Source organism: Gadus macrocephalus, chromosome 1 (genome assembly GCF_031168955.1).
Source record: "Gadus macrocephalus chromosome 1, ASM3116895v1".
Taxonomy (NCBI): Eukaryota; Metazoa; Chordata; class Actinopteri; order Gadiformes; family Gadidae; genus Gadus; species Gadus macrocephalus.
In genome coordinates this window covers 4,053,260-4,065,759 of record NC_082382.1, presented here as the reverse complement: position 1 = coordinate 4,065,759, position 12,500 = coordinate 4,053,260, and the positions used below count along the sequence as shown (strand labels likewise).

The following is a 12,500-nucleotide window of genomic DNA, read 5'->3' as shown; positions in this document are numbered from 1 at the left end:
ACACCATCGCTGCTGACGAGAGCTTCACCGGGGCTGACCTCGGGGTCCGCCGGCTCAAACTCAACACCGAGGTACCCCGCTAATCTAACACTCATTCGTGAAACACTTAGGGATCACCCTAACGTCTTAACATGCACTCATTCATAAAATGTGAAGTCAGAAGGAGATCGCTTTGGGAGCTGTAGTCTGTCATCGATGAGATGACACGTTTGCTTCTTTACTTTGAATTGTTGTTCCAATTATTTGCATCATTAGCATAATCTAGGTTTTCAGATTTTCTATGAAATGTGGCGTGCAAGCAACGAAAGAGATGCCATACCAAACCTATTGGGAAATAATTTTCTCAAAGTTGTAAGTAAAGATCACAGAGGTGGCCCACATAAGCTCCTTTGTGGGGTGGGATTTGTTCTGCCGCTGAGTGGATGATATCTGAAGAGAAACAAGTGGGTTTTTAAAAAAAATTGCCCTTCAAAAACGGAATGATTTGGCCTATAATACAACAGAGAGAGCTCAAATCATACCTCAACAATCGACCAAAGGCTCAACTATAGAAATGATATCAGCAGCGAAACTGAGAGATGTATTTTCCACCGGGGGAAAACAGACCTTCCCACCCAACCTCCATTCTCCTCCAGCGTGAAAAGCCTTGTCGGCAAAACACTAAATTGTGTGTGTCTTCAATTTTAACCACGTGGGACGAACACCCCCCCCCTACGCCCTCCCCCTCCGCCCTCCCCCTCCCCCTCCCCCTCCCCCTCCTCCTTCCCCACTAATGAGCCTAATGGCCTGCAGGTGCGGGGGGTGGGTCCGCTGAGCCGCCGGGGCTTCTACCTGGCCTTCCAGGACATCGGCGCCTGCATCGCGCTCACCTCCGTGCGCGTCTACTACAAGCACTGCGTGGGCGTCAGCCGCAACCTGGCCGTGTTCACGGACGTGGTGACGGGCGCCGACTCGTCCTCGCTGGTGGAGGTGCGCGGCCGCTGCGTGGACCACGCCGAGGAGCGCGACACGCCCAAGATGTACTGCAGCGCTGAGGGCGAGTGGCTGGTGCCCATCGGGAGGTGCGTGTGCTCCGCCGGCTTCGAGGAGCACAGGGAGTCTTGCGTCGGTGAGTAAAAGTCCCGGAGCCGTGTGTGTATAACCGTCGCTTTCCCAGAATGCTTTGCAGTGTGTTGTTGACTCGTTCAGCTTCAGGAGTTTAAGGACCACATAGCGGAGGCTGTGGGAAATGTTCTTTGGGTACGATCAGCTCAGTGTGGGAACCGGCGACGTAGAGCACAACAGAAGTAGACAACGTGTTACGAGACGTGGCACCACAAGTGTTACTCTACTCAGTGCGGTGCATGTTGTTTTTGGAGATTGACGTGGATGGAGGAGGGTTTGGAGAATGGGATGTTTGTGTTGCACGGGGGAACGAAGTGGTGTGGTATGGTGAAGTCAGTGTCTGTGTTTGGCGACTTTGTATCAGAACCAACAAACGTACCACAAGGTTCGATCTTAAAACCGTCATTTAACCTCTACAAGCTCCCACAAGGGCAAATCAGCTAAATAACAATATTGACCATCATTGCTCTGCCGATGGCACGCAAATCTATGTAGCGCAATTGTCAAATGACTCTCGGCCCATATATCTGCTGTGCCAGTCCATTGAGCCACCCAAGACTTCAAAATGCTGCTCACCAAAAATCCCTACATGGTTTAGGGTCAAAGTAAATAACTGATATGTTTCCACTACATATGCCTTCTATACCACTAAGATCATCTGAGACCAATCTGTTAATTATCCCCTGAGTAAACACGAAAACATTGGAAAGCAGGATTTAGTTACTATGCAACAAATAGCTAGGATAAACTCCCTGAGGATTTAAGACTTGCCCCAAATCTGACCACTTTTAAAACAAGACTTTTATGTTTCCTTTAGCTTTCTGCTTAATCTTAAATACATTGCCTTTGTTTTATTTTGCGTATCTATTTAATCTTATTTAACTTTGCCTCTTGTCTTTTAAGTATCTGTTTTATTTTATTGCTTCACTCTTTCTTATTTTATTATTTGGCTTTGTTGTATGTATTTATGACGATGTTACTATGTGAAGCACTTTGAGTCTGCCTTGTGTACGAAAAGTGCTGTATAAATAAAGTTGCCTTGCCTTTGCCTTGCTTTGTTGGACGTAAGAATCACTTATTCTGATGCATGACCAAAGCGATTGGTCAGGGGTGTCAATCGATCGACAGCATTTATTTTTGGATTACATTCACCAGCTTTGCCAACCAATCAACGAAGGGTTGTTAATCACTTCAGCAGGGAGGCTGAATAGCTTCTTTGGCAGGAGCTAATGAATAATTCACTCATTTTAAATTGACTGGTTAATGATGTGAAATGAATCGGTCAAGTATAGTAGTTCTGCGCTTGGTCAAAAGCGTTGGGAAAGGTGGAAAATACCAAAGCTCTGTGTGGTTCTGCTTAGTTGAGTTCCTTTGTAGATGGAAGCCAGTCCCCCACTCTGAGATGTTGGTCGACAACTTGATGTTTGTTTCATTTTCTTTCTTTCTTTTTTTTTCTCTTCTCCTCATTTGAATATTGTTCAATTCCTGATGGCTTGACCTCATTTGGGGGCCTTCGCATATTTCAGGTTGCCACGGGTTACATTAATTAAAATCTATTAATCACAGAGCGATGGGTAATTAAACGCTAAAAGCATTTTGTCAGCTGTACGAGGCCAATGAGACACGCAACACCGGTTCACCGGCTTCATCTCTCAGAAGAGACCACCCTGTACCCCCCACCCTGCTGTCTAGTCCTAATACCACGTTGATACACAAGCAGGCACACACACACACACACACACACACACGCGCGCACACGCAGGCACGTATAAACACATGCACGTGCACACCCACAGACACACGCACACTCAAGCTGGTATGCATAAACACATGCACGCACACAAATGCACATGCCCACACGCACACAGACACACGCACACTCACAATCAGGTAGGCACGCGTAAACACACGCATACACGTACACACACAATCATAATTACAGATTTCAACAGTGTCATCAGACATCAGACTCATCAGAACGAAAATCAACATTGTCCACCCTCTGTAGAAGTGTGTTTACGGGAGACAGTAGCAATGTGACAGCGTATGCATGTTTACCAATGTGGAGGGAAACATAATAATTAGTAAATATATTGCATGGCGATTTAATTTTCATTAGCATACACTTTCAATCCAGGGCACGGATGTGTGTCTGTCTGTGTGTGTGTGTGTGTGTGTGTGTGTGTGTGTGTGTGTGGGGGGGGGGGGGGGGGGGGGGGAGAACAACAGCCAAGTTTGGGAACGAACATTCTAAAGGGAGCGAGACATAGAGAGAGAAGTAGGGAAAGAGAAAGAGAGAGCAAGAGAGACAGAGCGTGAGAGAGAGATAGAAAGAGGGAGACAGAAAGAGATACAGATTGAGAGAGCGAGAGAGAAATAGAGGGAGACAGAGAGACAGAGAGAGAGAGAGAGAGAGAGAGAGAAATCGTGAGAGAGAGAAATAAAGGGAAACCGCGAGAGAGACAGTTCGTGAGAAAGAAAGAGAGAGAGAGAGAGAGAGAGAGAGAGAGAGAGACACATCGTGGAAGAGAGAAGTAGAGGGAAACAGAGAGACTGAGATGGAGAGAGAGAGAGATGGAGGGGGAGAAACAGAGAGACGGAACGAGAGAGAGAGATACGCAGTCACGGTCTGACGTCTTCTTCCTCCCTCGGCTTCTCCATCGGCGCGCCAAACTGGGTCGGCGTGCTGCTTTGCCCTTCGCCAAACCCAGCCACAGTCACGCACACCCAGCCAGCCCGCTCGGCACGGCTCGCTGGGGCAGAGACACAGCCGCTAGGAGCCGGGGAGACGGAAGTGCACGAGACCGGGGAGGGCAAAAAAAAGAAAAGCCCATGCAGCTTGAGTGCTTAAAGACTCGTATGTGGGTGGGGCGGGGGAATGATTAAGATATGAATGTGTGTGCACGTTCCTGTCTGACCGCGTGCAGGCAGGCGTGCACGTTTGAGTGTAGGTCTAAGTGATCCCCCCTCGGAGCCAGCAGCACGAGATGATTTGGGTGTGTGTGTGTGTGACACGAGAGAGAGAGAGAGAGAGAGAGAGAGAGAGAGAGAGAGAGAGAGAGGTGGGGGGGAATACAAGTGGAGTAGTCGGCCAAATCCTTGTGTCCATTTGAGTTTACATCAAAACAGAGAGCGTGTGTGTGTGTGTGTGTGTTTTGCATGCGTGCCTGCAGGAGCTGGTGAAGAATGTACTAAAGTGCTCCCATACAGCAAGGACACACTGATAGGAGACACACACACTTAGGCTGGTCACATTAACTCAACTCAACCAGCCCACCCAACCCTGTCACAACACACCCACACACAGACACACACTTCCCGACGCACACGCATTCACATACACTCACGCAAACACGCACAATGGAAAATACCCACGCATCCAGCTGGACACTTGGACACATGCACAAACATGCACACTCTCACAAGCACATACACACACATGCAGATGTAATACAGACACACATGCACACCAGTGCACACGCACATACAGCAGCGTAAAGAAGAGGACGAAAGCTAGAGAGAGGAACAAAGAGCGATACGTGTCTTGCTCAGTCAGACATTTAAGTTAGTCGGCCTTTAGGCAATGCACCACGGCCTATTATCTAAATACACACAAATATATCACATATATACACACTTCATAGACCAAGAGCCTGTCCTTTGAGGGCTAAACGTTAACGTGACCAAAGTAACAACTAACTGTCATTGATCACAGTGACAATTTAGGGCAGACCACATGACTATTGCTAAACAATGTGTTTTATAAGATCTAATTAAGAGGCAAGGGTCTGTTTTGTGATGCAGTTAGGCTTTCTTAAGACACAAAAAGGCCCTTTGTCTTTTTTTGGGCCAAAAAACAAATAAATACAAATAAATACTAAACCGTTTAATTTTCTACCTCTGAAGATTATTTATCATAATATTTGGTCCTTTTGCTTTATTCATTTTATTATTGTTGCTATTTCAAGCATCATTAGTGTTGCCAGCAGTTATTAGGTGGTGAGAAATAGAGAGAAATGGATGGCAAAACGGTCATTGATCTTGCGGCACAAATATGCAATTTTAGCATGTCGATGTATCTCATTTTCACTTTAGTTTTAGGCAATGGGGCTTGTGGGCACTGCCGATGATTACACCGTCTCCAGGCTGCTTTCAGAGTTGACTCCGACCGATATAACCCAGTGTGAGAGAACTCTATTTCTGGAAGTGCTAATGAACAGAGGAGTGGATTAAGCTACCTGCTACAAAATCACTCCAAATTGCAATGCTATTGTTTTACGGGGACAACATAATTGCGTGCATTTCTTTTTCATGTCTATATCCATTGAATTATAGCTTCCCAAATAGAGTCTGATGAGAGTGCCTCTGTGTGCATGTGTGTGTGTGTGCTTGTATGTCTGTCTGTGTGTGGGTTTTTCTGTCTGTGTACTTACAGTAGGCTAGTTTGTTCCTGTGTGTGTGCTCGCATGTTTCTGTGTGTGTGTGTGTGTGTGTGTGTGTGTGTGTGTTTTTGTGTGTTTGTATGTATGCAAAAGGCTGTTTGTGTTTGTGTGTTGTGCCCAGCCGTCTGTGAGCAGCCATGTCACCCGGTCGCGTGGCAGCTGGAAAGCAAACGTAATTTGTCCCGTCTTCCTCTTAAGCAGACAACCATTATTGGCTCCTCCAGTCACTAAGGTGCCGGTGGGATGTTCAGGTCCTCTTTGACTCTCCTGTCTGCAAACTATCTTCTCTGTCACTCATTAAGAGGGAGAGGGTGAGTGAGAGACACACACATGCACACACATACACACAAACACAATTAAACAAACTCAAACATACACACACTGATACAAACAAACACGCACAGATTGAGAGACAACAAGCTTGGCAAGTGTGAAGATGTGAATGGCATCTTCACTGTTTTAAACCATGTTTTAAAAGATGCACATACATAATCCTGTCCGGCTGTTAGCCGTGATAGTCTGCAGCTGTGGCTCATAGGCTAACTGAGCCACACCCATTCTCGTGCTCCTTGAGGCCACGTTTATACGTAGCAGGGTATTTATAGAAACAAATGTTTTCCCCCCCTCCGTTTTCAAAAATAACATTGTGCACACATCGTTTTCAAAAAAGTTGTCGTTTACATCAAAACGCATAAATACGCCGTCGAGCGCCATTATAAACTATGCCAAACCTATGGGCGGCAGTGTAGGGAGAAGGATAAAGACATGAAAGCCAATCAGAATCCTCAGAATCAACAACAATGAATAACACGAGCGTCTTCCTGTAACAAACAAACTGTAAACATAGGGGGCTCATATGACGTTAAGCATTTCCTGGCGCATAATGTGACGCTTCAGAACCTAAAACCCAGTTTCTCCCCGTTGACACGACAACACATAACCGGCGTTTACAGAAATCTCCACTTTGGCCGGAGTTTTTATAAAAACAGCGTTTTCGTGTAAATGAGAGGCCAAACCGCGTGGAAATATCTGCGTTTTTCCCTTCGTGTAAACAGGTCCTGAGAGGGCCAGAGATTTAGATTGGAGGGGCTTGAGTTGTGCAAGTGACTCGACGATTGTGCTATTTGTTTTAAGTAAAAATATGCTTTTTAACAACAACCATGTGCGTCGAGAAAGCTCTTTTTGACAGCAAGCTTAAAAGAAATGTGTGTGTGTGCGTGTGTGTGCGTGCGTGTGTGTGCGTGCGTGTGTGTGCGTGTGTGTGCGGCTGAGAGGAAGATAAACCACGAGTGAGGACAGCAGGGAGATGGCGTGTACCTGCGAACGATAGAAAGCGATGAATAAAGAAATAGATAAAGGAAGACAGACTGAGGGGGGGGGGGGTATCGATGTGGGCCGTGGGGGCCGCGTGTGGGGGCCGCGTGTGGGGGCGAGGTGTGACACCCACCACATAATGTGATCATTAACTGTCTGCGCGTCGCGGAGGAGAGGAGAGGCAGGCACAGCCAGCGGGCGACAGGATTCCATTCTCCTCCCTTGACTCATGGATTTATTTAACCGCACAGTCGACGAGACACGAGGGCGGAGGACTTTGGAGTGTGACCTGATCTCTCTGGCCTCACTCCCCCATTCACACTCTCCCCTCCCTCACTCTTTGTTTTCGCTCCGCTCAGTCCCCCCCCCCCGTCCCCGTCCCCCCCCAGTCACTCTCTGTTTTCCCTCCTCTCACTCTGACTGTCACTTCCCCTCTAGTGGTCCGGGTTTTTTTTTCTCAATCCAACTGTTCACACATGCTAAGCATGTGGGCACATTGTGGCGCACGCCCCCAAAGCTGTGTGTGGCTTTAAACAGTCGGAAAACACACACTCACCTACACACTCATGCGGACACACGCACACACACAAGTAAAGAAATGCATTCACGCAGACACACACAGAGATAAAGACTTGCATGCACGGACTCACAAACACACAAATACACACGCACACAAACACACACACACAAACTCACATACACATAAAGACATGCAGGCACGCACTCACACACACATACTCACAGATAAAGACATGCATGCACGCACACACACGAACAAACACAGACACACACAGATAAAGACTTGCATGCACACACACACACACACACACTCACACTCACACTTGCACCTTTGCTCATGCATGGTGCGGCCCCGTTTGACAGGGTGGGGGCCCCCTGTCGTTCAGGGCTCCCAGAGGGGCCGAGGGCCGTGACAGGTGAAACATCAGCTGAGGAAGGTCAGTCAAAGTCAAAGGGAGATGGCTCATCCGGCTCCACTGGAGCCTCTAAAGACCAGGGGCCCACAGGGGGCCTCAGGGGGCCCACAGGGGGCCACAGGGGGCCCACAGGGGGCCACAGGGGGCCCACAGGGGGCCACAGGGGGCCACGGTCAGAGTCTGGAGGAACGCTTGGCAAGGAGAAATCCACATTCACGTTGATTCATTCAGCGGATCCAGAGCTTTGATCCAATGTGTCAAATCAAAGCACGTTATCAGAATTGGAGCAAGAAAAATAACGTTTAGTATGAGGGGAAAGCACATTTTATTTCTTGTCGGAATTTATAAATGCTGACATTAACCTGCAATTGATTTTTCATTTACAGGTAATAATGGATTTTTAAATTTATTATTTTTCAGATTGCACTTCGTTTTAATGTTTTAACTGCAGTTTCTAAATGGACGATTCTAAAGTAGAGCAGGAGTTTCACACACAGAGTTGTAGACAGCTGTATTTATTTGATAGATTCATAAAGAACTGTAATTCTAAAACATTCGTGTCCGTCCCATTATTAGTGTCTGTCCCAACATGGTGGTGCCTTACCAACGTAGTGCCATCAACGTGGTGGCAGTATGACTAGCGGCACCACATCACTGCTATTTATAAATCTATTCCACATAGATTATATTCAATATGCTGAACTCTTTATCTTTTCTCATGTGCCATCCCAAGATCTGCCATTATCGTAGATTGCAGAGGACCCATCTGCACATTTCATTTGAGGAAGTTATTAGGAAAGAACTGTCCTCATCAAAAGGCGATTATTTCTATCATTAGCGCTGCATATTGTTATGATACGCCATGCTCTTAGGGGCAGGGCTTACCCAGACTTGTTTATTGTGATGGGCTGCATGGTGCAGGGAGAGAGCTGATAATGAAGACGGTAAGCTAAGTGATTCAGAGCTGGGGCTGGTAGGGGACACGTGATTGGCTGAGGTCTTCATTATTCCCGTCTGGTTGACCACTTGAGTGTAACACGATGTCGGTAATTGCTGTCAGGACCAACTTGTATCCGGGGCCGATATTGCAGATGAAGGCAACTCGACTCAAATCCCTCCCCGGAGAGAGAAAGAGAGGAACTAAGTAGAAAAGTGAAATGATAAAATTAGCACCACATCATTTTTGGCACATTTCGTATGCAGCTAGTAATCAACAAGGTGTGTGTTACTGAGGCAACACAAGGTGTGTGTTACCGAGACGACGCAGAGACACCCTGTTAGCCCGACAGCCTCCACGAGGAGGCACAAACACACACACACAAAAAACACGCAAACGCACTCACACACACGCACACGCAAATGCAAACACACTGATATCAATCTTTCCCAGCTTTTTACACACACACACACACAATGATTATCTTTCCCAGCTATTTTTTAATACATGCACACACCCACTAACACATGCACACACACACACACACACACACACACACACACACACACACACACACACACACACACACACACACACACACACACACACACACACACACACACACCGTGGACGCTAATCTCTTTATATGGCATTTCCTTTGAGATTCCTATCAACCAATTTAAACTCCGCTGAGTGTGGCGCCCGAACAGTGTGCCGTGTTTACCAGCTAATTGAAATGTCCCTGATTAAAGAAGAGGAGGAAGGCAAACATACATTCTGACAACACCATTCAAACGCTACAGCGATCGCCCAAATCAAACACACAAACAAACGCACACACAGTCATGTTTACAGACACTCACATGGGCAGGCTTGCCGATGTACACACACACTTCAGGTGATTAACCATGCCTGGGACCGGTTCCAAAAGACCCTATTTATTCACAATGTGCCTCGTATGTAAAATCTGAATTGAAACTGCACATTTTCTCTTCCAGATAAAAACATTGGAGTGAATCCAGTTTAGTAGCCGTGACAACCCCTGCCCTGAACCTAATCTGGTGGCTCGCAGCCGACATCTGAATCACCCGGCAGTGCCTGCGGTATCTCAGCAGCAAGGCCGTGTAGCGCACATCCCATTGGTGGAGGCATCAGCAGGAAACAAGCTTTGATTCAATCAATTCAATTATTGTTATTTTATTTATCTAACTTTAAAACCTTCCTGAACGCACACCTCCAAAGTCCCCTCATCTCTCCTGGTGACAAACCATTCAAGGCTGATTCCATCTCCTCATCTTGATTGTGTGCTGAAGGAGGATTGTGATTGGTCACCTAATGGGAGGCCGGAGAGAAGGCGACACTGGGAGGTTGGGAGCAGACTGGGAGCAGACTGGGACTAGACTGGGAGCAGCAGGAGATAGGTGGAAAAAGAAAGACAAGAAAATAAAGAAAGATTGGTATTGGTGTGGGACAGCAAAGAGTGTGTGGGAGAGCGAGCAAGGCCGCCATATGAAAGAAAGGTAGAGAGGGAGAGAGAGAGACAGAATGAATCATATCTCGGCGGGACACGGCACTGTTGTGTCACTCAAGCTTTCCCTTCCCTCTCTGTTGTGATTGGCCACAGTCCTGTCTCCGTGGTAGGGGTTGAGTGACACCCATGAGCGCGAGTGCGCGCACACACACACACACACACACACACACACACACACACACACACACACACACACACACACACACACACACACACACACACCACATAAACACAAACAGTAAAACACAAACAGTAAAAGTGATTTATGTGTGCAGCATTTGTGGAGAAGCCTATAGAGAGTGTTTATTGGCACAACAATAATGTCTCTCAAACACCCTCTTACAATTACAGTGTAATACATAAAATAAACACTTCAAGTTGACATTTTAACACACCAGGCAATGCTACCTGAATATGACATAAGCCGGTTCTGAGAGATTTAGAAAACCTTAAACAAGGCAAAGATGAGCGACAAATCCCTCAAATAAACCAGGCTGCACAATCTATCGGAGACAAAAATATGTTCTTTTTGATCTATGAGCAGTTTGAATGTTTGGTAAACACACAAACACACTCACACGCACACACCAACAGAACAGACAAAAACGCACCCACACACAATGACTCAATGCATACAATTACACACACACACATACACACACACACACACACACACACACACACACACACACCCACCTAGACCCAAGACGAAGAAACATACTTGCACAAACCCACACACACAGACACGCACACACACGCACACACATACACAAACTCACTCAGTCACTCACTCACATGCACAGACATACACACAAACATGCACATACACACACACATCCGCACAGACATACATGCACAGACACACACATACAAACACACACACACACACAAATATACACACATTCACGCACGCACATCCCCCTTCTCAACACACTCACACCGACACACACACACACACACACACGACCCGACTCAACACTCGGCCAATCCGTTTAATCTGGTGAATTATTGATGGGTGGGCATAGCGTGACACCCCCGGCCTGCAGAAGGCACGGCGGTCAGAGTGCAGAGCCTCTCTGAGCTATTAGCGGTGACAGTAAAAAGACAGGCGACATGATAACACATCCAATGGCCGCTGTCAGCCGTCCGCCTGCAGGGATCCCACCACTCCTCCCAATGATTTCCTGCCTCTGCCTCTTCTTGTGGAGTTAAACTGATGGACATGTGGTGGTGGGGGTGGTGGCATGTTTACCGCACACACCCGTGAATTCTGCATGGCTATATCCGTGGCTTTTAGGTGTGTGTGTGTGTGTGTGTGTGTGTGTGTGTGTGTGTGTGTGTGTGTGTGTGTGTGTGTTGATGCTGGTGATTCAGATTGCAGAGTGTAACGTTTCAACTAAAGCTAGTAGCTGAGAATAACCTTTAAATATCTGTTGTCAATGATGAACGTTAGTTATTCCAACGAGGACATAAATGAAATCACATCTTATCACAGATATATTCTACAAATAAAAATGTTTTGGTTGACCACTTGAGTGTCAGGCCAGCCCAGCCACACTAGCTCGTATCACTTGGTGGCACAGACAGTTTGAGTGGGGAGAACACGGTTATTGTTATTTTGTTCATTAATTCTAAAAGTCTTGCGCCCGCTTACTGGGAGGGCTTTCTCTTAAGCATGTCGACTTTAATCCCTGCATAATGCATCATTTGAGTAACTACTTTCATAAAAACATGTAAACCATACCATGCACTGAGCGGGATTTCAACACCAGCAATATCTTTCATTCTGTCTTGCAATCTTTCTTTAGTTCTTTCTTTCTTGTAAATTAGAGAAAACATCAGAAAGTTTTGATTCAGCTCATTATCAGCTTGAAGCTTTAACTTTGTGTGTACAGGCTCTGCTCATCAGATATTCTTATCTCACCCAATTAAATAAACTCTATTCCTGGGTACATTCATTTATAGATTTTTGTGTGTTTGTTGGAAAGGATGTGGAATAGTAGTTTGACCAATGAGATGTTCCAAAAGATTCCAAACTAATTGCGTTACCAGGTGGTTGTTCTCATTTCAGATGTGTGGTGGGTGAATCCTTCTGTAGAATCATTTCTTTCTTCTTTGAGTCATTGAATAAAGATTGTTGAATTTTTTTTCCTCCTTTGAAAGCAATCATCTATCGTCCCTGTCGATTGGATCTGAGATTAATTTGCTGCATTTTGCCTGTCAATATTACAAATTTT

At 46.3% G+C, this 12,500-nt stretch overlaps 1 protein-coding gene across 1 annotated transcript in view; it reads left to right on the top strand.

Moving 5' to 3' along the window:
* The window catches only part of LOC132464275 (ephrin type-A receptor 8-like), a 4,966-nt gene extending 2,262 nt beyond the window's left edge, over nucleotides 1–2,704 (top strand). The window contains exons 3-4 of the mRNA XM_060060565.1: nucleotides 1–71; nucleotides 793–2,704. The exon at nucleotides 1–71 is cut by the window's left edge and continues 79 nt beyond it. Coding sequence (XP_059916548.1) covers nucleotides 1–71; nucleotides 793–1,116 — 395 coding nt within the window. The 3' untranslated portion in view covers nucleotides 1,117–2,704. The remainder of the gene's footprint in view (nucleotides 72–792) is intronic.
* The last annotated feature ends 9,796 nt before the right edge of the window (nucleotides 2,705–12,500 follow it).